Source organism: Phaenicophaeus curvirostris, chromosome 5 (assembly GCF_032191515.1).
Source record: "Phaenicophaeus curvirostris isolate KB17595 chromosome 5, BPBGC_Pcur_1.0, whole genome shotgun sequence".
NCBI lineage: Eukaryota > Metazoa > Chordata > Aves > Cuculiformes > Cuculidae > Phaenicophaeus > Phaenicophaeus curvirostris.
Window position 1 is genome coordinate 28,726,235 of NC_091396.1, and position 27,780 is coordinate 28,754,014.

The 27,780-nt window shown below is 39.4% G+C and overlaps 1 protein-coding gene across 5 annotated transcripts in view; it reads left to right on the top strand.

The window, feature by feature from the left end:
• Window positions 1-27,780, top strand: part of CKAP5 (cytoskeleton associated protein 5) — a 48,854-nt gene that overhangs the window by 706 nt on the left and 20,368 nt on the right. For 2 of the 5 annotated variants that reach the window (XM_069857961.1, XM_069857964.1), the window contains exons 1-23: window positions 1,779-1,892; window positions 7,901-7,992; window positions 8,530-8,723; window positions 9,880-10,086; window positions 12,585-12,756; window positions 13,786-13,918; window positions 14,325-14,428; window positions 14,802-14,915; window positions 15,200-15,304; window positions 17,721-17,810; window positions 17,918-18,082; window positions 18,898-19,026; window positions 19,838-20,020; window positions 20,185-20,298; window positions 21,489-21,599; window positions 22,774-22,866; window positions 23,445-23,630; window positions 24,046-24,140; window positions 25,578-25,635; window positions 25,718-25,843; window positions 26,161-26,297; window positions 26,458-26,632; window positions 27,202-27,315. In XM_069857961.1, the coding sequence (XP_069714062.1) occupies window positions 7,936-7,992; window positions 8,530-8,723; window positions 9,880-10,086; window positions 12,585-12,756; window positions 13,786-13,918; window positions 14,325-14,428; window positions 14,802-14,915; window positions 15,200-15,304; window positions 17,721-17,810; window positions 17,918-18,082; window positions 18,898-19,026; window positions 19,838-20,020; window positions 20,185-20,298; window positions 21,489-21,599; window positions 22,774-22,866; window positions 23,445-23,630; window positions 24,046-24,140; window positions 25,578-25,635; window positions 25,718-25,843; window positions 26,161-26,297; window positions 26,458-26,632; window positions 27,202-27,315 (2,862 nt within the window). In that variant the 5' untranslated portion in view covers window positions 1,779-1,892; window positions 7,901-7,935. Of the gene's footprint in view, window positions 1-1,778; window positions 1,893-7,900; window positions 7,993-8,529; window positions 8,724-9,879; window positions 10,087-12,584; window positions 12,757-13,785; window positions 13,919-14,324; window positions 14,429-14,801; window positions 14,916-15,199; window positions 15,305-17,720; window positions 17,811-17,917; window positions 18,083-18,897; window positions 19,027-19,837; window positions 20,021-20,184; window positions 20,299-21,488; window positions 21,600-22,773; window positions 22,867-23,444; window positions 23,631-24,045; window positions 24,141-25,577; window positions 25,636-25,717; window positions 25,844-26,160; window positions 26,298-26,457; window positions 26,633-27,201; window positions 27,316-27,780 lie in introns of those variants that run through there. The other 3 variants (XM_069857963.1, XM_069857965.1, XM_069857962.1) reach the window with 2 other exon arrangements.

The following is a 27,780-nucleotide window of genomic DNA, read 5'->3' on the forward strand; positions in this document are numbered from 1 at the left end:
ACATGATGCCTGGTTCTTGTACACGTAGGACCTGTATTTGGTGGGACTTAACTTCCATGCTGGTTCTTGTCCTTTCCCTGATGTGGGCCAGTTATGCAATCTGGGCATGTGCTTGTGAAAATCTGGCCTGCACAGTGGAGCTGATGCTCTTGTACTGATGTTTTAGGACAGTAAGGTCCTGTTCCTATTTCATAGTCTACTGAGAAAAGCTGGCTTCCTGTGCTGTGTTAAGATTTGGTTTTCCCTTGTGCATTGCTTTGTATGTTAGGTGATAAATTTACAGTTGAAATTCACTTGGTATGTTGTAAGTTTTTTTTAGTCAATCCTTTTTTTTTTTCCCCTCTTTCAATCCTGATTGTCATCTGCAAACTCTGACACCTCTGTTCACCCCTTTTTATAGATCACTTATGAACATCTTGAACAGCATATACGATTAGAAACTGCTCTAAACAGTTCATGGAGTAGAAAACTGTCTCTCAATCTTATGTATCTAATTCGGAAGACTTTTTTTTTGTGTAGGACGTGTTACTTGAAGGATCCGTGAAAGAAAGCAATGTAAATACTTGTAAAGCTTCTAACTGAGGTTTTCAAACTTATGGTCAGCGATCACCGGGTTCCCTTCCCCGCCTCCCTTCCTATTTCTCCTCTGTTCCATGGTACCTGTCTCTTTCTGATGTTTGAAATAAATGTATAAGCTTGTATTGCTAATTTGTTTGTGAACCATTTAATGTTAATGGTTATTGAGGCCTCTCCCAGGGGAGAACGATATTAAAGCCATTTGCCTCTGTAACAGAATGGTTGGTTTCAAGACAACATACTCTGAGACTAATCAGGGGGTTGCTGCTGTTGCTGATGCTTTGTTGTGGAGTTCTAAAGCATGACACAAGGCCTTGTACCCTTGGGTTTAAACTAAACGTTGCCTTGCAGTGAGCAGTGTTGCTGTGACTTGTTTGAATAAAGAGTCTCTCGACCTGGGCAGTTGGGCGTTGTTTGAGGTTGTCTCTGTGACAGCTTTGTTGCTGTGAACGAACACTGAAAGGAAGGACACTGAAAGGAAGGAGTTGAGTGTGGCTTGTAGTGAAAGGACATGGGACAATGAGAGGCAGTGGGTATAAACTGGAGAGGGGCAGATTTAGACAAGACCTAAGGAGGAATTTCTTCACGATGAGAGTGGTGAGGCACTGGCACAGGTTGCCCAGGGAAGCTGTGGCTGCCCCATCCCTGGAGGTGTTCAAGGCCAGGTTGGATGGGGGCTCGGGCAGCCTGGTCTGCTGGGAGGTGCCCTTGCCCTTGGCAGGGGTTTGGAATTGGATGATCTTTAAGGTCCCTTCCAATCCAAACTATTCTATGTTCGTGCCTCTCTGTCGCGGGGGGCGAGCTGTTAGATAAAGTAACTTGGGCGATGGTTCTGTGGGGAGCACGGCTGGCGCTGCAATGCCTGGAAGAAGCTTCTTCCTTCAGCTGAAAAGATGTCTGAAGGAACACAGCCCTGCATCCTACGGCTCGACGCGCTTCTTGCGAAGAAGCTGTCGGCGCCCGTTTTCCACCGTGCTAGCGTCTTCCATCGCTATTGTCCCCGCAGGAAAAGCGTCTCGGCACGCCGGGGACGGGCCGGAGAGGCTGCCGGCGGATCGGCTACTCGGCACCGCACGCGAGACGCGGTGCAGGCGGCGCGGGGCCGCGGACTCGTTCCTCCAATGAGGAGGGAGGTTCTTCCCGGCAGGTTGTTGGCGGCAGGGGCCGGGCTGTCCCCGCCCTGCGGCCGCCTCCGCCGCGAGAGCAGGACTCGCTCGGGGCCCGCGAGCCACCGCCCCGGGGCAGGGGGCGGCGGCCCCGGCGCCGCGCTGCCCGCCTTTGTCTGCGCCGGCCCCGCCCGGGCCCCGCCGAGCCGGGTGAGTGACGGAGAGGCTGAGGGAGGGCGGCCGCCTGAACAATGCCGGGCGGTGGCGCCCCACGGCCCGGGGACGCAGCGGGGGCTTCCCTGGGTCGGGCCGGTAGTGGAGCGGCAGGTGAGACCCTCGCCCCGCGGCCCGAACGCCCTGGGGCACGGTGCGGCTTGCGGCGCGGCCTCGGCCACGTTCCAGTACCTGAAAGGGGCCTACGGGAAGCTGGGGAGGAACCGGTCACAAAGGCTTGTAGTGATAGGACTGGAAGCAATGGCTATAACCTGGAGAGGTGCAGATTTAGGCTAGACATAGGAGGAATTTATTTGCACTGGCATAGGTTGCCCAGCGAAGCTGTGGCTGCCCCATCCCTGGAGGTGTGCAAGGCAAGGTTGGATGGGGCCTTGGGCAGTCTGATCTAGTGGGAGGTGTCCCTGCCCATGGCAAGGGCGTTGGAACTGGATGATCTTTAAGGTCCTTTCCAACCCGAACTTTTCTATGATTCTATGACATCTTTCTCTCCAACCAGCTGCCCTCAGGATCCTGTCAATGCACCCCTAGGCTGCTCCTTCCCCTCTTGCTCCATCTTCCCTCCGGGCTTAGCCTGCAGTAAGAAATAGCTTTTGCTCCCAGCTGTAGGAGAAGGTCAGGTTGTTTTGCATTGTGCTTGCTTTGGGGTACGTGCAAAATAATGGCCCTGGTTATTTTCAGAGACTGTCTATTAAAATATATTTTTCCAGAGAAATTAAGTCTCTATCTCCCTTGCTAATAACTTGCCGCTTGTGCTGTTAAGGTGTCACTGAGCTCAGTTAGGACATACCGGTCAGAGCAGGTGAGAGAGAATTGAGTTCTGTTTACTCTTGAATGCCATTTCATTGCTGCTGAAGCAGTAGCTTCTCTCAGCTGCCATCTACTTCACAACTGGCAAAATGATTCCTTTTTAGCATGTGTTTCTCCTTCTTTTACATTGTTCAGAGATCTTGCTTTCCTCTCTTGCAAGAGTCTGTGTATCTTGCAACTTCTAATTCATCTTTTAATTGAAAATGCTAACCTTTAAAATGCTAGGAAATTTATATTACCAGATGTCCAGGTGATGTTTAAATTTCAAATATAACTGTTATAAATACTTGAATTTTTTTTTTACCTTTTTTTAATAAGCTACTTTATATTGTATCTAATGAGAAGTTTAGCTGGCAAATACTAAAACCACACCAGGCTAAACTTCTAAGAAAGTGAAACTTTGTCTTTCCAGAGCCAAAGAGCAAACATGACCCAAAACTGCCATTAAGCAAATAGAAATTCTTTCTGCTAGGAAAACCGTGGGCTGCACTGACAGGGAACTGTCTCCTGAGAAGTAGTTCCATCTGAAATATCATGTATAGATGTGGGCTCTTCAAGCATGTGCCCTACTGCATAAGAATGCTTGAAAAACTGTCTTGCTTTCTCAGAACTTGCTCTTTTGAGTGAAGTTTTTGAGAAGCATTCAAAATATCAAAATGCTTGATGACATGCTTGTGCAAGGATGGTGTTCAATAGGGAGAAGTGGACAATCAGTATCAATAAACATGTGGTTTTGTTCAGCATAAAATGGCTTCCTAGTTTGCCATTGCCCATTTTCTGCAGAAAATGGTCTGGAAGATGAAACTTCACAATAAAATATAGTGATAGGTGTAAATGTGTGCTTCAAAATAAAAAGCTTCCATTTCAGGAGGTTTACGATGAAAAGAGTTTCTTTAGCAGTACCCCATACTATGAAGCTGTAAGGTTGATGCTATTCAGCCCTCAAAAATTGTATCAGAGAAGACGTTTATTTAGAAGCTGGGTAGGAGCTGTTCAGTGTATGGTTAATCCAAACTTTCATGTATTGATGCTTTCCCGTAATCTCTTAATGTGTTGGTAAATTTGTTTCCTAAACTTAATTATATTCAGTGGGGAATTCTCACTTTTAGGTTTGAAATACTCATATTTGTGCTGCCTTGTAAGTATTTTCTCTTTCTGCTTTTGTGTGATCTTGTGAAAGGCATCTTTTTCTTTCCTTGCTAGTTTTAGTTTTCTCACTGGTCCATAATATAAGAACTTGTCCTGCCAAGAACTGTCAGGGAAGATTTGTTATTCACCTCCATTGCAAATTTCTCAGCTGATTTGCTTTTGGAAATGTTGTATTGACCATGTTAATAGCAAACCTCTCTCAAAACTGAATTTGGTGGCTCAGCCATTTCAGAGGTCTTGCTTTCTGGGTTCTACTAAAATGATTATTGTTTCTGAAAGACTTAAATCTGTTTGTTCTGAGTTGTGGTAACAAGCAAGCTATGTAGGTCAAACACTTCATTGCAGCATATTCACTAGTAATAACATAATTGAACTGCATTATTGTATAATGAGGCTACTTGCTATTTGGATATTGAGAAGTAATGGCTGGAGAGTTGTCTTTTTTTTTAAAAAAAAAGCCCTTTTGTCAAATATGGGATATTCTATAAATATGCACAACCCAGTGACTTAATTGAAGGGAGGAACAAGAGTCTCTTATTCTCATAAATGCAAGATGTAGACAGCACAAAATCTTGGCATTACGACAGGTGAAAGCAGTGATGAAGCTGGAAAGAAGGGATGTTTTAAAGCAGCTCTCCTTCTCTGAATGTGGAATACTTTCTGATAAAGTGCATGTTCAGAAGGGATTTTAAGTTATTGAAGGGGAAGTATAATTTTATCACTATTTTTAGATGTCACAGAAGGCAACCTAACCCATTTTATAATTGAAGTAACTATTGTAGATGTTACAACTAAAAATAGTAGGGGGATTTAACTTGGCCAAACTGAAAAAATGTGTGAGAAAATGCACGTTGTTTCATCTCCCCTCCGTGTGTCTGTCCCATCACTTGTGTTCTTCCCCCTGAGGTGTGTTCATTGCGATGTTGGGAAGGGAAATCCTAGATCCTTCTAGATTCTATAAATCGCACTAGGGGGTACAAGCAACAGATCACACTTTGTATCAGTGAACTGTTGGGTATGTCTAAGGGTAAAAGTACTTCTAAATCGGTGTCAGTCTTGCAACAGGTAAGCCTTTTTAATAGAGTTCCTCCTGACTTCAGGGTTTGAACTGATTTTAGGATTGTAGTAAGGTACTTTCCTTGGTGGAACAGATTTCTGTAGAGAAACAAATGTTTGTTTTTATTGTTGAAGTAGGAGTTGGTGCTGCTGACAGTTTCTCTAAATGTAGATGGGGTTTTGTTTTAACGCGTGCCAAACTTTTTATTCTGGTGTTTCTCCTGCTGGCATACGTTTTAGTGCTTTTTTCGTTGGGGGAGGTGTGGTTGTTGGTTTTGGGGGGTTTGTTGTCCTTGTATTGGTTCCTTATGTTTTCCTCAGCACAATGATGTAGATGGGTAATGGCTTGAATTACCTACAAGCTTCTGAGCAAGATTTGAAACTACCTAATTCCCTGCTAGGTTCACGCCATTTATTCTTGGTGAAGGTTTGTGTGTGTTTGAGAAAAGACTGCTGTTTGTCATCTACATCCACAATGGGGAAGTACCCGATCACTCCTATACTAGTACATTGAGATGAAGGCATTCCTAGTGCAAATACAGCTTATAATGGCAAAGCTGCTTCTTTGTACCTGATGGTGCTTGGCTGCAGAACTAACTTGAGTGATGGAATAAGTCTTTTGCTGTAAATGTATCCATGTTGGGGCATTCCTGCATCCTTCACTAGGTGAACTATTTGAAGAGTGTTTAATATGAATGCAGTCTTATTTTTACTTTTGGAGAGAAATTGTTGAAATCATCATCATAGTCCTAGAACTAGATATAGTTTTACTCCCACTTCTGTGTTTGCCCTGAGTGTCTTGCTTTTGCAGGAGGGTGGGGAGGTGTTTGTTTCTGGTTTTTTTTAAATAGTACTGAATTTCAATCAGGAGGCTGTTGATTTGAATTTAATTTTGAACACTCTTTGGGTAGGCTGAAGGAAGGGATAAGAGAACAAATGAGAGGTTTGGGCAGAGAAATGGAAAGCAGTGGAGTTTCGATAGATAAAAGTGGGCTCCATTGCAAAAGGTTGATGGGACTTTGCTGCAAAAAAGATCTAGTAACTCACTTGCCTTTTTGACCATTTCCAGCTGTTTGGGTTTGGTGTGGCATTTTAAAGCTTGAGTTTTATTTTTAGTTGTCAATTCCTGGCATGGAGGAATGTTGTGACCAGTATTTAACCTAGAACTTTTTTTTTTTTTAAATAAGTTGTATATTGAAAAAGAAGAGTGCACCAGAATTAACGGTTCGGTAGAATGGGCTTTTTAGGTAGCCTCACTTCTATGTACTTTGTTTCTTATATAATGAGCAGTGTGGTCCCTCCATTCTCAGTATTCTAGGGATTAAGTCCTAATCTTTGGCCCTCTTAGTTTGGTGTTTGTTTGGGTTTTTTTTCCCTGAAAAAGCAAACTTCTCAGTACCACTGTGCAACTGTGTTGATGTCAAGGAAGAAGTGTCCACATCACTGCTAGTGAAATGAGAAGGACACGCTATGCTTGAGTAGGTTTATTTATATAGAGTCAATTTCTGTCTCGATATTTGACTTTCATTGTCTTGCCAGTGGGCAAATCAAGTGTGTTTATGCAGTTGTAGGGAGACCAGTATTAACATGGCTAGGAGTTTATAAATATTTAGGGTAAACTTAGTGTAGTTTGAGGGGTGTGTGTGTTGGTAGTTGGTGGCATTTTTGGTTTGTGTTTTTTAAATAATTGGGAGGTTGGGTGGTTCTTTTTTTAAATATCTTCTAACTAATCCAGGAAGGAAGCAAAAGATTTGTTTTATTGTAGGCTGTTGCTAGCCTAATTTTGCTGTCGAGCTAGCTGTCTTAGTGTTGTGTGGCTGACAGAAGGCTTTGGAGAACTTGCTCTTATTAACTCACACAAGTGAAATTACATTCCTAATTCTAGGGGTTAATATTCTGCACAGACATCTGTGCCTTAGGTGAAATACTTTGTGGGTTAAAGTATGCAGCTTTGCTGGCCTGTGCTGAATTTGCATTAGGAATAGCCTACTAATATGGTGTATTTATATGCCTGTAGTGATGAATTGTTGTATATGCTGGCCAGCTTTTAGAGTTTTGGTCATCTTTGTGTATGCTTTTGAACTGGTATGCTGGAATGTGTTACTCTTTCTCTGGTTTGATTTTGCCTGTTCGTATAAATAACATCGGGATTATCTTATTACCGTTGCTGCTATTTTAATGTTGTTCATCTCACTGCATCAGGCATCTTGTCTTGGTATTTTCTGAGCAGTCAAGTCAGTTGTACAATCTGTCCAAAATGGGCATCTCTCATACCCCAATGGTCAATATTCCTATTTTAATAAAAAGGAAAGGTTGGAGAGGAAAGGAGGAAAACAGTTAAGAACTTAAAGGAGTAAGGATTTGAGCCCTGTGCATGGAAAGAAACGGATCCCTTGTTTACAGTTTCTGATGCTGCTTGCATTAGAATTGGGGCATAAAGTGGCCAGCTTGCAAAACTGGGTTTTATTCCTCTTGCAGTACCATTTGTTTCAGTTGTGCCGTTTGCCAGGTTGTTGAAATGGCTGTCCTCACACTTGTACCAAATTTTTTTTCACCACTGATTCATGGCACTTGTTGCCGAAAGCATGTGTCAGTAATAGTTTTTCTAGTGTTGATGGGTACTCGTTTTGTTTTAGTGTGTGAATCACAGTATATTATTCTTCAAGTTTAGATGAGGTTATATTCTGCATGCCTTCTCAGCATACTAAAACTTAACTTTCAGTGATTGAAGCTCCTAGTGTATGACGTACTACAAACTGCACTGCGTTTGAATCTTTAATAGCTTCTGGTAGCTAACGGAATAGTGATCTGGACTTAGTATTGCATATCTAACTATAATCACGTGCGTGGGAGAGTGAGCCACACATTAGCACTAGACCTGCTACAGAACTGTCTCTATTCTGTTTTTCTTTTAAGTAGGAGTATGTTGCAGGTTTGTTTTTCTATGTTCTGACTTCCACGTATGTCCACAGGAGCTACCGTAACTACAGAGAGAGCCTGAATTACAATGGGGGACGACAGCGAGTGGATGAAACTGCCCATTGACCAGAAATGTGAACACAAGGTAGGAAATCTTGGATTTGGATTTGGCTTGCTGTATATCTGTGCTGTGGTGATTCTGTGGTATTCCTCTAATTATGCCATAGTTAGGTAAACTCCACAGCTGCACAGCGCATGTGTAGCAGATCTGAAACTGCATCAGCTCTAGCTAATGTAGAGGCTGAATAACATTTATTAAGCAGAATTTAGTAGCATGACAGCTATATGGCTGGCGTAAGCTTGTGCGCTGAAAGATCAGTGCGCTCATTCATGGGGAGAAATTATTCATCTGTTACTGAAACTGTTGTTGGGCTCCCACCTACTCATCAGGGATTGTTAGAACTTATGAAGAGCAGTGGGGAAGACTGGCATCTCCCTATGCAGATCATTGTTGGTAGGAGGAAAATGAGTATTTTGTCCTGTTGCATGTTATTCATATAGTCATTGAAGAGAAATCTTGCAGACGCCAGCTTAGTGAGCATACTTGCAACTATGATGGAAGAATTTTGTGAAATTAAGATTGTATTAGCACAACATTTAAATATCTGATTTCTGCTTCCAGCTGTGGAAAGCCAGATTAAATGGTTATGAAGAAGCCCTTAAACTCTTCCAGAAGATAGATGATGAAAAGAGTCCAGAATGGTCTAAGTATCTTGGATTGATAAAAAAATTTGTGACAGACTCGAACGCGGTGGCTCAGTTGAAAGGTCTGGAAGCAGCACTCGCTTATGTTGAAAATGCTCATGTAGCTGGGAAGTAAGTATCTCTTTTCTTGCTATTAGTAGGCTGCTAGGACAGTTTAGTGTGCCGCTCTGAGAAAGTGGCTGCTGTACAATTTATCTGCAGCCTAACAATTCCAGTCTTCAGTGTTGAGAGCAGAACTTGCTTTCTGATTAGATAGTTTGGCAAATGGTAGGCTTTCCTTGTGGATAACTTCTGTGTACGTGTTAACATGTCAGACTTTGCTTACAATGTTCAAAGAGACTGTTCAGGGCAGTACTAAAGATTTCTTAAATGGCTGAGAAAGTGAGTCAATAATTTGGTGGTATAGATGCTATGAACTGGGATCCCTGTTCCTGTTTGGCTGACAGTCTGTACGTATAGGGAGCCTTTACTTCCAGAGGGATGTTAGTGTAATTCATAAAATAATATTTAGTTATATTTATGTGGTGCTGCATCCAACTTAACCAGTATGAATTTTCATCCTTGCTAATTTCTTCACAAGGTGTTTGTTGGTATTTTACTGTTTCCTATGCCCATGAAATAGCCTGTGCTCCTAAGGATGAAATAAAAATGCCTAATGGGCAAATCAGTGCTTTGGTCTACTGACTTTGTGACCTGATGAAATGAATAAGTCTTTTTTTTTTTAAAAAAAACCCAAGCAAACAAAAACCCGAAACAACACCACCAAACACAAACAAATCTAAGCTTTGTTTAAAAACTGATCAGCCTTCCAAACCCCTTGATTTACAAGTGATGTAAACGATGTAGTTGGTTGGAAGCTTTGAAATAGACATGAAATAGTTTGCTGGGATTATGTACCAATGCTATTTGCTAGTTAACTGTAATGTATGGAATTCCAGGAAATGGTGTTTATTTGTGGACGTTAATTAATTTATATATATGAGTAGGTCTTTCAGGAAATATCTACTGTTCACTGCCTGGTGTAGTCCAGTATCAGGAACAAGTTGGCTAGCACTCAGTCTGCAGGAACTCTTTTGAGTAAACTAGAGGTTTAAGTCACTTCTTACACAAAGTTATTACCTTCAAAGTTAACTTAAAATTTAGTCCATGTTGTGTGAAGATTTGCTGCGATTTAATCTGTGGTTTGGGTGTTGTGTGTGCTTTTGTTTGTGGATAATGGTGTAGAATGCCACTTAAATGTTCTAAAGGTAATACTCTTATCTTTCAGGACAACAGGAGAAGTAGCATCTGGAGTTGTAAATAAAGTGTTCAATCAGCCAAAAGCCAGAGCAAAAGAGCTGGGTCTAGATATATGTCTAATGTATATAGAAATTGAAAAGGGGGAGGCAGTACAAGAAGAATTATTAAAAGGTCTGGACAACAAAAACCCGAAAATCATAGTAGCATGTATAGAGACGCTGAGGAGAGCGTTAAGGTAAGTGTTTAGTTTTTAGTTTGTAGTTTGCTTTTTGTGTGGCTTTTTTACCTTCCACTTCTCCCTCACTATAACTGTTTGTAGAGTCTAATGTTTTGCAGGCTGTTATTATTGTTGAATAGGACGTATCTTTACTGAACCTATATATTTGACAACAACTGTTGAGATTTTGGGGATTTTTTTCGATGTGAGGGATGTCTGTGTACAAGCCTTATCTGGATCGCTTTTGTTCATAGCAACTGTTTACCAAATTTCCATTTTCACAATGAACCTTTGAAAGAAGGACAAGATTAGTGTGCCTTGTTCCAGACTCTGGAGCTTCTCTTAAGAATAGCTGAAATAATCACTGATGGGAAAACAAAATCTAGTCTTTTTTTAAAAAAAACTTTTTAGAAAACAGTGTTTTCCTCACTGTTGGGAGCATCTTTAATTGGGTACATGGTGTGTGTTTTTGGAAGAAATAAAAAACCAACTTATTACACAGTAAGTTTCCGATGCCCGTATAACTGCTTCTTTATTAGAAAGAAAAGCTGCTAATGCTTTCTAAAAATCAAATCCAATTTAATTAAGATGGGGTAGTTGCTTTCAAAATTAGATTTGGAACATCCATCTTTCTTTTTTTTTTGTTCCACTTCAAATATGCTTGGAGCCTTTGAGTATAATGAAAAATACTAGGGTTTTATCAAATTCAATTGTATATATAAACTTGGTATATATGCAATTCACTATCCATTAGATGGTTTTCTTTTTAATAATGAAAAAATAATGATTTTTGGATGAAATACTTTTTTCTGAGAAAAGTAGTTCATGTGACAACTGTAATATAGCTGGAATGTGTCTTATGCTAAGTGTTTTTCAGAGAACTGGCTGAAGCGGTTGAATAGATGGACCTTGCCAAATTAATTGTCTTGGGCTTATGTAGTAGAAGTCAAAATAAAGTATGGGGCACGTTGCTTGTGCCTCTGCTAAGTGAAACTGCTGTCCCACATTTAAGAACACATTTTAGCTATTTTCAATTGCCTTATTTAATCAAATGTCCTGTTAACTATACAGTGTAATTGGAAACCTGCATAACCTTCCTCAATATTTTTCAACTAACCACGTCTATAAATGTGCCACATCTGCCTGTTTGTTTGGTGGGTTTTTTATATACAATATTTTAATTATTTTTGAGATGGGAAGCTCAAATTGTTTCATGGAGCCCTGTTGACGTACCCTGCTTCTTTTGCATCTGAGCTGTGTTGCTCTCTAAATTTCTCTTGTGCTTTGGTGGGGTTTCAGCATTGATAACAAAGTTATGCATGTTGCACATAGGTGGGTAGCTTGTGAGCATAACTAGTTTAAATTCTGGTGTTTTTTATACTGTGTTAAGGTTTCTGTTCTTTCTTGTGTTGTACAAATTAGATAATATTATGTGAATTAGATAAAAATGAGAATTTGCATAGGCAGTCTTCCCAGTACACTTTTTTGAGTCATGATAAAAAAATGAAAAGTCTTGGGCAACTCATTTGTTCCATGGCCTTCATTTTGATTGTGTTCTTTCTAAGACTGAATCTTCTTTGACAGGTTTTGATACTTAGCATTTCTCAAAATGGACTTGGCAAGAAAATGTTTAGCACTAGGATTAATAGGAAGCAAGATGTGTAAGCTTTAGTTTCTGAGCAGCCCTTTTTACTAGCTTTTTCATGTGGTACTTGATTGGAGGGAAGCAGAAGTGTGGTTTGAAAGATTTAATTCGGTATTCTCAAGGAAATGAAATACTTCTGAATAAAGAAAAAATGTATGGCCTCTGAGGTGTTTAGGTTCAGTGCTTTAAGAACTGTAGCAGTTAACTTTACTGTGGGTATGAAAAGAAAGTTCTTGTTCTCACTCAGCAGTGATTGCAAAAGGAACTTTAGTGTATTAAGTTCAACATGATGTAGAATCTGCTGACAAGGAAGGGTAGTTGGCAGGGGAAACTTGTTTTGTGTCCTTTCAGCAGCACACATTTCAACGTGTGTATTTTCTATGAAGATGACCCAGGCTTACTATAATTATCTGGTCTGACAAGTGGAAAAGTGACTAATGCTTTTACTGCAGTTTGCCTCCAAGGATAGACAAAGGAGATTCTTTTCTGATTTAAAAAAAAAAAAAAAAGTAGGTCATACAAATTTTGGTCTAAGGACAATTTTCTTTTTCTCTTCATGCCCTCCCAGCAAAGAAACAGATTTAAGTAGCAGATTAGATTACGTGCTTTGAAGTAATTTCAGATGGTTGGTTTTGTAATTCCAGGATGGGTGTGGAGGGAATTTATGATAGGGCAAATACTATTTAAATTTACAGTAGCTTAGTAGCTTCACAAAATAATAGCTATAATAATGATTTGAATAAATGACACAATCTCTAAATGTAAACTGGAAGCATTTCATAGACTGCTTAAAAAAACGGAGTTATTACTTGTGGATGATTCTCTGGTTCCTACCTGGGCACTGATGCTATTCTATGTTTTCAACTTTCAGTGAATTTGGTTCAAAAATAATCTCACTGAAGCCAATTATTAAAGTATTGCCAAAACTTTTTGAGTCTCGGGAAAAGGCTGTTCGAGATGAAGCCAAACTCCTTGCTGTTGAGATCTACCGTTGGATAAGATTTGCTCTGAGACCTTCATTGCAGAATATAAATTCTGTTCAGGTAAGCAAAAGTTTTTTGGTATCCAAACACTTCCGTGCTTGCCCTTCCTGATCCTGTGGTGTAGAGCATTCTTAAAAGTCAAAGCTGGATTTTTTCGGTAACAGCAATGTTAACTTTTAGCTTCCTATAAGCTAAAAATCTGTTTACCTAAGATTTTAGTCCCTCCTTGTTGCTTGTTAAGAAATCGTGACAATGTTTTGTTGCTCTGAATGTGAAGTTGCCAGTGGGAAGCATCATTTTGAAACTGAGGAGGGGATTTGAGTAGAGTATTGGTGTTTCTTGGAGACCTAGCCCAAGGGAAAATGGTTACTCTTGTAAAAGACCCCTGCACCGAACACCTTCGTGTTGACTGTTTTCCTTCTTGGCTTTCTTTTTTTCCTAAAGATTTTTCCTCTACGCAGCCCTTCAGACACGTTCTAGTGGTGCTCAGGATGTTACTGTTCCACTTCAGGAAGTGGTATTACATAATGATAGGTAACTAAGCTATCAGAGGTGGAACGCTTTAAAAGTTATTTTAAAAGTTTTCATAATTAATTTATGCATCCTTGCATCCTACCCACTTGAGTTAATTGTGTTCAGGTGGAAAGCATTAATTTTCTGGAAAAGGTGTGGTATTAAAAAAAACCATGTCATCTAGTGTAGCTCAACATGTTTGTCCCATCTTAGCTTTAGCATGTAATAATAGCATTACTGTGAGAAAAAGATCTTTCTTCGTGCTCAGGCATTTCTAATCAAAGCTTCTACAGAAGAGACACACCTTCTGACTGTGCTACAGGTTGTTTTCATGTAGGTGCTTTGCATTGGTGTTTTTGTTGATTATATTCTATTCTGTGGATATGTTTGGTCAAAAGTTTCTGAACTGAGAATGTGAAAGGGAAGTCGCTCTTTTGGTGGCAGAAAAAAACCAACTTGAAAGGCAGTGCTATCTTTGCTTTGAAAGGGGAAAACTGTTGGTTTCCATGAAGTGTTGCTTGTCTTGGGGTATGTACAAAATATCTCTGATAGAATGGTCCTTTTTCCTTTTGGCAGCTAAAGGAACTGGAAGAAGAGTGGGTCAAAGTATCATCAGCTGTTCCTAAGCAGACCAGGTTCCTGCGTTCCCAGCAGGAGCTGAAAGCAAAATTTGAGCAGCAACAGGCAACTGGAGGAGACGCAGATGGAGGTAAGTTATTTAAGCTCTGAACTGTATTGGAAAATATATACCTGGTAAATTATTTGTGAGGGAATGTATTACGTTGTAAAGGTGCTTTTACTCAAACTGGTGCAAACTGATGCAGATGGAGGTAAGTTATTTAAGCTCTGAACTGCATTGGAAAATATGACTGGTGTGTTATTTGTGAGGGAATGCATTACATTGTAAAGGTGCTTTTACTCAAACTGGTGCAAACATGGTGTGCAGTACACAACAGGAATATGGGGCTGAGGCAGAGGCTTTATATGAAGAGTATCTGGCCTCTGGAATAGCAAAATCACGACTGCTGATAGTACTCCTTAAGCAATGAGCCTTAGGTGGTACTGTAGTCAAAGTTTCATTTATCACTCTGCTAATGTTTTTCTTCTGGTTGCAGGAGATGATGAGGAGGAAGAGGCGGTACCCCAAGTAGATGCATATGAGTTGCTTGAAGCTGTAGAAATTCTTTCCAAGCTTCCCAAAGACTTCTATGAGAAAATAGTAAGCATGAATTTAAATGCTGCTAGTTAATTCTATTACATGTAGAGCTAATGAGTCTTAAGACTTAACTAGCATTCTGCAATGTATGCTTTACTGCTACCAGGATAATAACAGACTAATGTAAGTAAAATATAGTTTATATCTTCAGTCTCAAAAATGGATTTGCCACCAAGAAAACTGTAGTTTTAAGGAACTGAGATGTCCTGGGAAAGGACTGTATTTCATATTTCGTTGAAGTTATTGATTTTTGAATAAGAAAGCCAAAGTCTTCTTACTAGAATAGAACTAGGTTTTAAAATCTGTAATTTGTGGTAAATATGCTTCTCTAGAACTGTTTGCATTTATAAATGAATGTAAACTATTTGCTCTGCAGGAAGCAAAAAAGTGGCAAGAAAGGAAAGAAGCTCTAGAAGCTGTTGAACTGCTGGTGAAGAATCCCAAATTGGAATCAGGAGACTATGCAGACTTGGTGAAAGTTCTCAAAAAGGTAATAGATAAAAAAGAGAGTGTCTGTGTGGTTTAATATTTTTTGCAATTTATTTGTGTTATACTTCAAAAGTTACAGTTGATAATGCTCACGGGCAGTAAACTATTAGCTGGAACAGTGGTGGAAATAACCCAGTCTGTGGCCCACTGACTGTTCTAAGAAATTCTTTCAAATCTCTGAAACCTGGATTTTCACTCTTTAACACTGGGGTGGTTTTTTTTTTTTATTGTTTGGTTGTTTCTTTGGTGGTTTTTTTTGTTTTTCATTTTGTTTGTTTTCTTCAGGTTGTTGGAAAGGATACAAATGTTATGTTGGTTGCTTTGGCCGCCAAATGCCTTGCTGGACTAGCTACTGGCCTCCGGAAGAAATTTGGACAGTATGCAGGGCATGTAAGTAAGAATATGTACTCTTTTTTTACACTGTTTTGATGCTGGACACCAGGAAATACTTTACTCTTTTTTTTTTTTTTCTCTGTTAAATCTCAATATTTTACCAGAGATGTTCTTTGTACAAATGTGAATGCTTACCTAGCCTGTAATGGAGCAAGTAGTGAAATACCTGCCAAGATTTCTTGTCGCTTAGGGTTAAAAGGACCTTGTTTATTCACATTCAGCTTACTTAGGCCACAGCGGGGGGGAAATTAGCTTTTGAATCTGAATTCTACTTAGCAGCTCCCTGATGTGTATTTTACATTGGATCAGATTTTTTTCAATGTTGGAAGGGGGTTGGCGGTGGGTTATTTGTTTGTCCGATTTGGTTGTTGTTTTTTTTGTCATCAAAATAGCCAAACTACTGAGATTTTTGGTACCAAAGTGTTGTTTTGCTGTGTTCTAATGCTCCTCTCTGTTCTCCTTCACTACTCTTACCAACAGGTGATATCGGGGAATATGGGGAAGCTTTACCAGTCTCTGGAAAGAAAGGGAGCTTTTAATTAGCTGTAGTTATCTTGCTTGTTTCTCAAGCCTTTGTTGCTGTGTTCTTTAAGCTGCTCAATCAGATTTTTCTTGTGATAAGCAAGAGAGATGGGGGTAGAGCTTAGACAAGAGAACTGATATGTCTTGTTGCTGGTAGTGTTATATTTTGTGATGAGTTGGAAATTACTGAATCTTGCTACTTCAGAAATGTTCAGTCTCCTGAACTCTGAGCAACAGTTTGAGCAAAGTCTTGTTTGTTCTGAAAGCTGTCTTAAGTTGTAGGAAACATTCTTATATCTGATTACACTTGATTTTTGTTTTAAAGGTTACCTATAGCTACAGAGTCAGTATTGAAAAAAGCCAAGCTTCTGAAATAAGGTCCGTGGAAAAAAGGAAGTAGCTCCATGGTTGCCAAGCAATTGGCATTAAGAAGGTGACTTTTTCAGTACTGTGACGGCCAGTATGACTGCATAAGCTTAGCAGTCATTTTACCAGTTTGTTTGATTTATTTGCTGGATTTGTTAACTAGTAATGAAAATGTGGATTTCTCCTGAGAGTGGGTATTTAAAGTGCTATGAAACACTGTTGCTAGGATTGTGGGATTATATGCTCTATTAGTTAAATATGGGACTGTAATGTTGCAGTCTGAAGACTATATTAAAACAAGAGCGATGAAACAGCATGAACTCTGTACTACTGACTGTAACTGAGTCCATGTGGCCTAGCTTCACCTCTGTTAACTGCTTTTGGAGCCCTGGACCGACTTTTCTTGCTTCCCTCCCTCTCTTACATAGCATATGGCTTCTAACTGCCATGTTTAAAAAATATTCATTGTACCTGTTAGCATTTTCTAAAACAGACTTAACAATTTAAAATATCTCCTTCCTATGACTTTGTTCTCTGTAGGGTTCAGGGCTGTCTAGCACCTACAGTGGCGTGTGTGAAGGTCTTTATGGTGACATTCTTTATCAGTTGAAGATTTTTAGTGCTGGCCTCTTTGAATAGGGAATTTGCAAGTTGTGGCCCAGCAAAGGGTACCAGCTCAGCCTAGGCCACTGCGTGTTGCATGGAGTTGAGATCTGGTAGAAAGCGTTATCTCTGGAAAATGTGTTTTGTAGTATGCAAGAGTTTAACTTCCATAGGGCATCAGACTAATTCCAAACTATGAACTGTGTTACGTTTGTGAAAATCTTGGAAGGAGCCTGCTTTCTGCAGTTAAAAGCTGTGCATGTTTCTTGCTCACTCATAGAAGTTCTTCCTGTTACAGAAACAATACCAAAATTGAGCTGCTTGCATTACTGGCACATAAGAATGTCTGCTGATTGGGGTTTTTTTCTTAGTTTATTTTATTTTTCAGCAGTGACTGTCTGAGTGTGAAATCCAGTATGGCGTGGTTTAATGTCAGGTGTGCTTTATCAAGGTGATAGATCCAAAAATTCTTGCTCCAGGAAGGATTCAGGTTGCTTTAGAACCATGGTTTTGCCAGCTGTCGGTCAAGTGAGGGCTTCTTAATGAGCCACGCTGAGCACTGTCAGGAAGCTCTGTGCTGTGAAATTGTTCGCTTTCCATTTTATTGCTCTGTGTTGTACAGTAGTAGAGCCAGGGTATTCATCTGTGATTATTTTAATTTGTGTATCTGCTTCTTGTTTAGCTTCACTACGAAATTGCTTAAAATGTATGTTTATTACTAGATTGCCTGGAATGAATTGAATATTGGATACTGGCGAGAATAAACTAGTTCATACTGCTGTCGCGTACCCCTGGAGGGGGCAGCAGTGAGGTTTGCTTTATTTGCTTATCTGCAAAATGCCAGCAAGCAGGCTATCGGCCTTTCTAGTTATGTCAGTGAAGAAGGGGTTGACTTTTTTGTTTGTTTTTCTGTTTCTCATAGGTTGTTCCAACAATCTTGGAGAAATTTAGAGAGAAGAAGCCTCAGGTAGTGCAGGCACTGCAGGAGGCCATTGATGCAATCTTTCTTACAGTAAGTAAGACTGACAGGTTTCGCACTGTCTGAGAATTGGTCTCTAATTTTGCTTTGCCTTTCTCTTACTTTTCTGAAACTAATGACTTCTTTATCCAACTCTGTAGACCACATTGCAGAACATAAGTGAAGATGTGTTGGCAGTGATGGACAACAAAAACCCAACAATTAAGCAACAAACGTCCCTTTTCATTGCACGAAGCTTCCGTCACTGCACACCTTCTACTCTGCCAAAAAGCCTGTTAAAACCTTTCTGTGCTGCACTTCTCAAGGTAAAGCAGGAGGAGTTGGTACTTCTCTAGCACTGATTCTAGCATTGTTGTGAAGCATTGGATTACTTTAGGAACAAGACTCTGCTGGTAGTGCAAGTGCTAAAGAGTTCTTGTGTCTTGTGTAGCCATCAGAGTCAGTTTTGACTGGTGTCAGACCTGAGGTGACTGTCAGACAGTGGAACAGTTTAGTCTCTTTTCTTCTTAGTTTCTTTGAAACTAAAAACTCGTCAAGCTTATTGGATTAAAACAGTGATTTGTAACTGTTAGACTTGTGGGCATTTGTGCCACTTGCTTCTTGCAGGCATTTCTAATGAGCTTTTGTTGGAATGCTACATGCTAGTTCCTGTGAACAAAAGAACCATCATGGATTCATACACTGCAGTTACACTACAGCGTTTTTCAGTGTAGAGGGTAATGATGTATACTTTTATCCTCACTGGAAAGTAGCCCTTTCCTTGTTATAGGAAATATCTCTGGCTTCGAAAGTGGAGATTTGGACAGGGTTGCAGAGCTTCATGCTCCTTGTGAACTTTGGTGTTAAAGAATCTATTAAAGCATGAATGTTTACCGCCCTCTTGTGTTTACCGCCCTCTTTCCAAATAAGGGAAGCCAGCTGTATCTGAGAAACAGTAGATTTGATCAGTACATAGGAACACAGAAGTGAAAAGCAACCTTTTATTTTCTGCAGTGAAATATTAAGGGTCACTTTGCCACAGATATAAATTTCTTAAAAAGAGGAGGGGATTTTAACAGAAGGTAGATTTAAGAATACGTTTAGATTTGAGCTGCAAGTTACAAGTTGTCTTTCTCTGCAGCACATCAATGATTCTGCTCCTGAAGTAAGAGATGCTGGATTTGAAGCATTAGGCACTGCCTTGAAAGTGGCTGGAGACAAAGCTGTGAATCCTTTTCTAGCAGATGTAGACAAACTAAAGCTTGATCGGGTGAGTATGTTATCCAAGGCAAGACTGAAGAGGATGCTTTAGCTACTGACTCTCAGCACAGATTTCTGAAAATGTATGTTTTCCTTGAAAGTTACTGTCATTGTAGGGAATCTGAAAATCTTTTTATTTCTATGTAGATTATCAAGCGCCTTTTCTTTGACTTCCACTACCTAAAATGCATTACTACGTTAACATTGCACATATTCATTCTCATGTAAATTAGCTGGGTTTGTTTCAAGGCTGTACTATCTATGAGATGTTGGGAGGTTTGGTGGTATTTTGGTTAGTTGGTTGTGGGAGGTTGGGTTTTGAACGTTTTCTGTTGCCTGAAACAAAGTTTAGGGTTTTAGGTCACAACCACATGGTCGAATTCTGCGTTACTAGACAGAATTTGGTATTAAAGACTTAATTTCTAACAGCAAAGTTTTCATGCTTTTGCATAAGCTGACAGGTTTGAATGAATGACAATTTCATAATTTAAAGTGCTAAGAATTGGTCTTCAGAGCACCTCTGAGTATCGGGATGGGCGTCAGTACTTTCTGTGTGCATAAATGCACTTCATTTTAAACTAGAAAAATTATTCGAGCAATACAGTGATGGCTGATGCCATTGACTGGTTAACGTTACACAGGAGAACAAAATTTTGTGAAGTAAACAACTTGGTCTTCACCTCGTTTCCAGAGTAGTGAAGTTGGAGCCGTGGCTGTTGAAGGGACACTGTACATCCAGTCGTGGTAGCTAAATGGTGCTTTCTCCCTGTCCCCTCCCACTTTTTTCTTTTCCCGTTTTTTTTTTCTTAACTGTTTATCAGATTAAAGAGTGTGCTGAGAAGGTAGAACTGGTGTATGGTAAAAAGACAGGAGGAGCTGCTGAGAAAAAAGAAGGCAAGCCTGCTCCTGGAAAGACCCCTGCTCTTGCAGGGACTGGTGGAGATAAAGAAACAAAAGATACAGCAGCCAAACGAGGACCCCTGAAAAAAGCACCTGCTGTGAAGGTAAGAGATTGCCAGGCAATCAGAGTTACACAGGTGTTATGATAGTAGAAAGCTATGTATTTTTGACATTAGCGTGGAGGAGTGTGGAAACAGAGTAGTTCTTTTGGTATCTGATGAACTATATGCCTGCTTGATCTTAGCTAACTTGTCCATTTCCTTTGCAGTCTGGGGGCCCACCCAAGAAAGGCAAACCAGCTGCAGCTGCAGGTGTGGGAGGTGCTGGGGCTAAAGGCAAGAAGGGTCCTGAGACAAAAGAAATATTTGAATCAGAGCTCTCGGTGAGTATTTTACTATTCTGTGATATATTAAGTCCTCTGTATAAGTAGCTTTGGTTAATCAGTTCTTCTGCTACTGCAGAACTTGTGCTGAAGCTGTGGGGGATTTTTCATTAGGACAAGAGAAAGCAATACATTTAGACAAATGGAATTCATAACTGATAAAATGGGTGTTCAGTATATTCTGATAAATATGCCTGTTCTACACCTGTTGTTGGTACCAGGCCATGTACTGTCTTATTGTAAGCAATAACTCATGGTAATGTAATGGGGTATATCATGTTGTCCTTGAACTAGGAACAGAAGAAAAAACTTAACAATGTGACAACTTATTTGTAGTTTAGGGTGCATGGTTTGCTGAAGGTGTCTGATATTAAAAGCCCAAGAATATAATATTCTGAAGTTTACATTGAATTCTGAAGTAGAATACAGTAATAATTAAACTAATGTGTGTTTACTCTGAGCTGTTCATATTAACTTGCACTTGAAGAAAATTATTGAATTCTGCATGTTAGTTGAGCATTTACTTGACCCTTCTTGGTAGGGAACCAGGTAAATTAGGCTATCTGTAGGTCAAACAGTAACAAAAAGCTGTTCAGGCTTTGTTAGATGTATTTGCAGGGTTTTTGTGCTGTCAGTTAACTTTAGTGTCACTTGGAATTAATACTTTCCATTATGTATCCAGTTTATATTGCTAGTTATACAGTGGAAAATGAGTATACACTTTCTGAAGATGACACAGGCACCAGTGGAACGAGGGATATCGCTCTTGGTATACTCAATAACTTCAATACTTCATTTTGCAAAAACGGATACAAGAGAAGTCCTTTCCCGTCTGCTCTCATCAACCACTGAGTCATTGCTAGGAATGTTTATTGAGTCTATACAAAATTATCTTGCTAACTATAGGTTACCTCGGCTTGATTCTATGAGTAGATACTCAGGATTTTCTTCAACTGTCTGCACTGCACAATTTCTCATATTTTTCAGGGATTATGTTTCTATTGCAATACAATTTGGCAGCTTCCTAAATTCAAAAGGCCCCTAAACTGTAAACCATATAAAATATTTCCACCTTAAAAAGAAGAATTTTCATGCTTCATAAATGCACAACAGTGCAAGGGTCGTTAAGGCTGCTGCCTCCCTATGAAGGGATACAGTGGAGTGGTAACCACCTTCTCATCTGTCTGCAGATAGAAGTATGTGAAGAGAAAGCTGCTGCTGTACTTCCAGCTTCTTGTATCCAGCAGTTGGACAGTGGTAACTGGAAAGAGAGGCTTGCCTGCATGGAGGAGTTTCAGAAGGTAAATATGTAGCAGTTGATAAGAAGAGATGGATAAGGGAAGAAAAAGAAAGCAATATTTTCTTCATTTTTTTTTAGGCCTGGTAACTCTTAGGACATACCAGTGGTAATGATATGTCAGCATTCAGATGTATTAACACTTGCAAAAGGCAAGTGGCTTATATGGTTTAAATTGGCTCTTATTACATAACCATAGTGGAGTAAGTCTTCTAGCTTAATGCAGATAGCGCTGCTTTTGTCAAAAATATTTCCATGTGTATTGAGGATGTGTATTGTGTAGATGTTTTTTAAAAACACTAATGCTAAATCTCAAAGATATCTCAAAGATAACACTAATCTCAAAGATAACTAGGTTTTAAACAAAATTTTGCAATGACTGGGCAAAGCCAGTTGCAAGTAAGTCCCTGCAGATTACATGTTAAGCAGCAGTTTATTATAAAACTAAAATTTCATTTGGCAAATAGTTGATGTTTGAAGCCTTATACAATGGCAGCAGTCTTCACAGCTGGTGGCAAGTGCTTCAGGTAGTGACAAATAAAAAAATATTATGTCGCTTAAATGTGAAGCCTGGCTTTTTTCCCATGGTACCCATCATAAGACCACTGACAGTTCATACTGCTACACCATTACAGTTGCAACTGAGTCTTAATATTTTAGTGGAAAAGGTGGCAAACTTAAATTATGAAATGGTGATTGGCTGCACTGAAATGCTTCTACAGAAGCCGTATTTACTCAAGTGTAAAGATGTTCGTTTTGGTGGGATGGATAAGCCTAAGACCAAGTTAAAGCAGTATTTTACGTTGCATTCAGGCTTAACCTCTGCTGTGTAGTAAGCATTCCAATGTGAAAGTGCATCGTGCTGCTTGGGGTTTTTTTAAGTGTTGAATTCCCAGGGCTGGAATGGCCAATAGTGGTTGCAAGGACACTTAAAAAACAAACAAAGTGTAGCAATGTGAATGCTGTAGTTTGAATGTTGGCTCAGTACCTGTGAAACAGATTCCTTGTAAAAGTGGATCTTGTAGTGAGGCTCTTGAGGTAAATTCTTATGCTGAGAATTTCTGCAAGTTAGTTTGGGATTAAGAAAGCATTACCAGGAAAGTTGAGGTAATTTATGTTTCTCTTTTGGCGTTTGTATCACATGTGACCCACTGGCTAACTTAGTGTTTATCCTTTAGGCTGTTGAGCTTATGGAGAGAAGTGAAATGCCTTGCCAGGCTCTAGTAAGAATGCTGGCCAAGAAACCTGGTTGGAAGGAAACGAACTTTCAGGTAATACATTATCCTTCAGTAACTAGAAGTCCAGTTTTATTACTTAGTGTGAGCTGTTTGCAGCTAAAAGGCTGTAGGTGCGTGCATGGTATTGATGACTGTCTTAGCACCATGACCTCAATGGTGACCATAGAGGGTGTGAACTCTGAAATCAGGCTTTTTCTGTTGACAGTGAGTGGATGTGGATGTGTGTGTATATATAAAGTTCTAGAAGTAGGTAACGGCTGCCCAGTATTATTGATTGATTGTGAATGTATATATGTGTATAGATATAAAAATGTGTTAGCATGTATACACCATTTGTGTGTATAATCACACAAACCCATGTATATACAAGTGTGTGTAGGTAAAATATGTATTTTTTGTATGCAAATGTGTTTGTGTGATCATGCTTTTATGTATTAAAATGTGCATATACATTCTTGTGTATATATACACAAATGCATCTTTTATGTATACATTTATGTTTACCCACAAATACAGATATTTTTAATGTATCTATAAATATCGAGAATAAAAGATTTGGTCTAAAATACAGGAAAATGTGAGTAACTTCCTGGCTGTTATGGATGTTTCAGGTGATGCAGATGAAACTGCATATAGTTGCATTGATTGCACAGAAAGGAAACTTCTCAAAAACTTCAGCTCAGGTTGTGCTGGATGGTCTCGTAGACAAGGTTGGTGATGTGAAATGTGGGAGTAATGCAAAAGAAGCCATGACAGCTATAGCAGAGGCATGTCAGTTGGCATGGACTGCCGAGCAGGTGAGTGAGCAGCAAAGATATTTTCCCAGTAAATAGAATCTGAAATATTATGTGGGGTGTTCTTTCAGTCTGAGGAGTAAATCCTAAATCTTTTATTTCTTTTCTATTGCCTGAAAGTGATTTGGTTGCTCTCAAGAGGAAATAATTAGTAAGTCAGTATTTTGCTGAAATACTGCTAAAGCAGGTACTCATCCATACTGAAGGTATCTCTGGCTGCCTTTAAGTACATCAGGAGCTTCTGGTTCACTTCAGTTGCAATTGTATTCTGCTGTAGTGACACAACATGTGTTTTCCCAGGTGTTTCTGTTTACTTGCAATGCTTTGTGTATTTTGCAGGTGTCTTTCCTCCTTTATTACAGTGCTTTGTCACCTGGTTTGCTAGTGAAAATTTTAACTTCACTGTCTTATGTTCCAGGTTGTGGCTATAGCTTTCTCTCAAAAGAATCCTAAAAACCAGTCAGAAACTTTGAACTGGCTTTCAAATGCAATTAAAGAGTTCGGCTTTTCTGGGTATGTCTTTTAAGTAAATTGCTAAGAGAAGCTTGAACAAGAATGTTTGTCTGTTTCTAGTCTAGGACTGTTGTCTGTCAGGGTGGTCTGAAGAGCATGGCTGCAAATGCATCTGAACTCTTGTTCCTCATACTCTGATGCTAGATCTCTTAGGTGCTTTTCTAGCTCTAAATGTGTAAATGAAAGTAACTGGCATTACTAATAAGATAGGATAGTACTGCACTGCTAGATCTTTAATTTGCTACTGCCTTCTCTGAAGAGCATTTTTCTTAAACTGAATGTACTGTAGGAGTGGGCTGGGCAAGGAGCTGTGAGACTGCATGTCTGTTGCCCCTGTTCTACTTGGATACACCTGCACTCAGGTGGATTACTGTATTTCATAGTTTTAAAAAAAGCAAAACCTGACGGCCTATGGATGATTACCGACCAGAATGCTTATTGATCTCCTGGAGGGAGATTTTGAGGCTGATAATAGAACATTTTAGCCAACGAAATAGCCACTGTTGTATCGGACACTGAGGCTAATAAATGGATTCTTCATCAGAACCAGGGATAGCATTCCTTAATTTTTAATTAGCAGTCTCTTAACTGAATCTAGTCAGGCATACATAATAGTTAACTCAAGAGGACGAAATTTCTGAGCAAATGGGGACTTCAAATGCTCATTTATATGGCTACTTGGACTGCTACTATGCCTGTACAAGTTGTTTCGCAGCTAGTAGATGGATAGTAACATTGACTAAGCCTGGAAAATCAACTCTCTCATTCAGTAAATTCCCTGAACAGTGTGTATTTCCAGCAGGATAACCTATGTGTAGATACGATACTAGAGCAATGTGTGTTAGAGGCTGCACAAAGGAAGCTTCTGCGTTTGCTTGTTTTTTCGTCTATTGAATTCAGTGACAGTGCAGAAGATTCAGTAATCTAAACCTTCCTTTTTTTGTCTTGTAAATACCTTTTGGAAATTTGTGCTTTTGTTTTCTGGAAGATCTTGAGATAGTTAAAAAAAACCCAAACCTAAAGCAAACAAAAAAGCTCCCTCACCTTTATTATGTAGCCGTATATCAGGTGTTTAAAAATATTCTAGATTCACCCCTCAAGATGAGTCCTAGCAATCATTTGGGTAATACCGTTTAAGAAACTTCGCAGCTGTAATTTATATCAGAGACTGCTATTATTTTATGTTCACTGTACTGATTTTCACGGTAGTCTGTTCCCCAAACCTGGTATTTTTCAGGAGCTATTGAAATAGCCACCATCTACACTGTACCTGTGATATTATAAGTGCAAGTATCTTCTGCTAGTAAGTTAGTTGTACGAATCTGTTGTCAGCGCATTATTTTTTTTTTTCTTTAGCATAGTCTAATGATTGATTTTGTTTCTTGTTGGTGCTTCTTGTGTTGCATTTTACTTATGGGAAATACCTTTTCTCCCCAGACTGAATGTCAAAGCTTTCATCAGTAATGTGAAGACAGCTCTTGCTGCAACTAACCCAGTAAGTAAGTTTAGAATTTTAATCCAGAATTATTATCAATCTTTCATTTGAAGACTAAGTGCTGTTATTCTTTTTTTGACAGGCTGTAAGGACATCTGCCATTACCTTGCTTGGAGTCATGTACCTTTATGTGGGACCTCCTTTGCGAATGTTTTTTGAGGACGAGAAGCCAGCCCTGCTCTCCCAGATAGATGCAGAATTTGAAAAGGTATGAAGTGAAGTGCTGTTATTACTAAGCAATGTTAAAACTACTTGGAAACTCAAGGAGCTGGAACCTGTAGTAATACTGTTGTCCAACCCATGTTTTTGTATGTGAATAATTTTTTTTTTTTAAGGCAGCTCACCAAAGCAGCTGCAAACTCATTATGTCTAGCTATGTCAATAGTCACGTTTTTGTGGCAAACTTCACAGGCTTCTGGTTTTGTTTGAATAGCGTAAGGTTTTTAGAAGTCTGTCACCCTGAGACAGCCTGTTTGTATTGTGCAAGCGTAAAATAACTGTTGCTGATTTTTGTGTTACTTGCAGATGCAAGGGCAGACGGCACCCGTGCCAACTCGAGGCATTTCTGGGCACAGTGCAGGAGGTGGGGACGATGGTGAGGAAGAGGAACAGGAGGATGTTGGGAATGATGTTGTGGATCTCTTGCCAAGAACAGATATTGGGTAGGTTTGGATTCTACAACCTGAAGACATGCTTCTGTGGCAATTCAAACCTTTGTGTTTATAAACACTTTTTAAGCAGAAATCTGTGGTGTTAAAATACTCAAATACTAAAAGATGCAAAATTAAGGAAATGGTCTTTGTACATTTTTTTTCCTTACAGTGATAAGATCACAGCTGAACTAGTGGCCAAGATTGGGGACAAAAACTGGAAGATCAGAAAGGAAGGTCTAGATGAAGTGACAGGCATAATAAATGAGGCTAAGTTCATACAACCAAACATTGGAGAACTTCCAGCAGCTTTAAAGAGTCGTCTCAATGACTCAAATAAAATCCTGGTATGTTATTCAAAATCCTGTTTCAGCTGTTTCCAGGATATAACTTAAGACAAACTAATTGTAACTTTTGAGCTTTGCTCATTGCTCAGTTTGCTACAGTGTCATTAAATTAACAGTTGGAAGAGTGAACTGTGTATTTCTAGATCATGTATGGAAATACATTTCCATGGTTATGGAAATACTTGCTTTTGTCTTTGTATTAAAAAAGCCTTCAAAAAAGGGGAAATCTGCCTCTACTCTGAATGTAATGTAAGCAAATCTTAAAAAAAAAAAAAAAATCCAAAACAAAAAAAAACCAAAAAACGAAGTTTGAATAACAACTTTGCTTGTGACAGAAGTGAAGTGTCACGTGTTTGAAAATATTTTTAGTAGAACTTTAATTTACTCAGCACAGAGATTATTTTTATCTGTGTGATGAATTTGAAGTCAGGAATAGATCCCACTGAGCAGGTATTCTAAAGTAAAAGCCTACATGTGTGTACAGCAGTGTTACTTTTCTGCATATGACTTTGGAGTTTTGTGTACATGGTTGCAACAGTATTTTATTCAAAGACTTTGTTTACGTGCAGGTGCAACAAACACTGAGCATTCTTCAGCAGTTAGCAACAGCAATGGGCCCCAATATCAAACAATACGTGAAAAGCTTGGGCATTCCTGTCATTACAGTCCTAGGCGACAGTAAGGTAGGACAGTCAAGATCCTTCTTTTTTGCTGCTTACTCTCTGAACTGTGCCTGAGAATAACTATTGCTGTTTGGACTTGGTTTTGGGAGGTGAATGGTAGTTAAAACTTCTTTGGGAGCTTAGAATTTTTGTAAAGGTTCTTGCCTAAATTACAGCTTATTAACCAAATATGAATGTGTGCTTGAATATATGTTCTGCCTGAGATGTATTCTCCTGCTTGTAAGTAAACCCAGTCAGTGGCATAATTGAGCTTTTAAAAATTATATGTGGTGACTGCATACTTCTAATATGGAAAATACACTCTGCTAGGTGTTAGTCAGGTTTGCTTGGTAAAGTTTCTTGTACAACTTCTGTTCTTTTTATGTACCACTGTGGATTCTGGTGTATGCTGTTGTCTGTGTTGCTGTGTAGGAGACCTTTTGAACTGTATGTAGGAACAGGACACTTTAAATCGACACCTGAAGC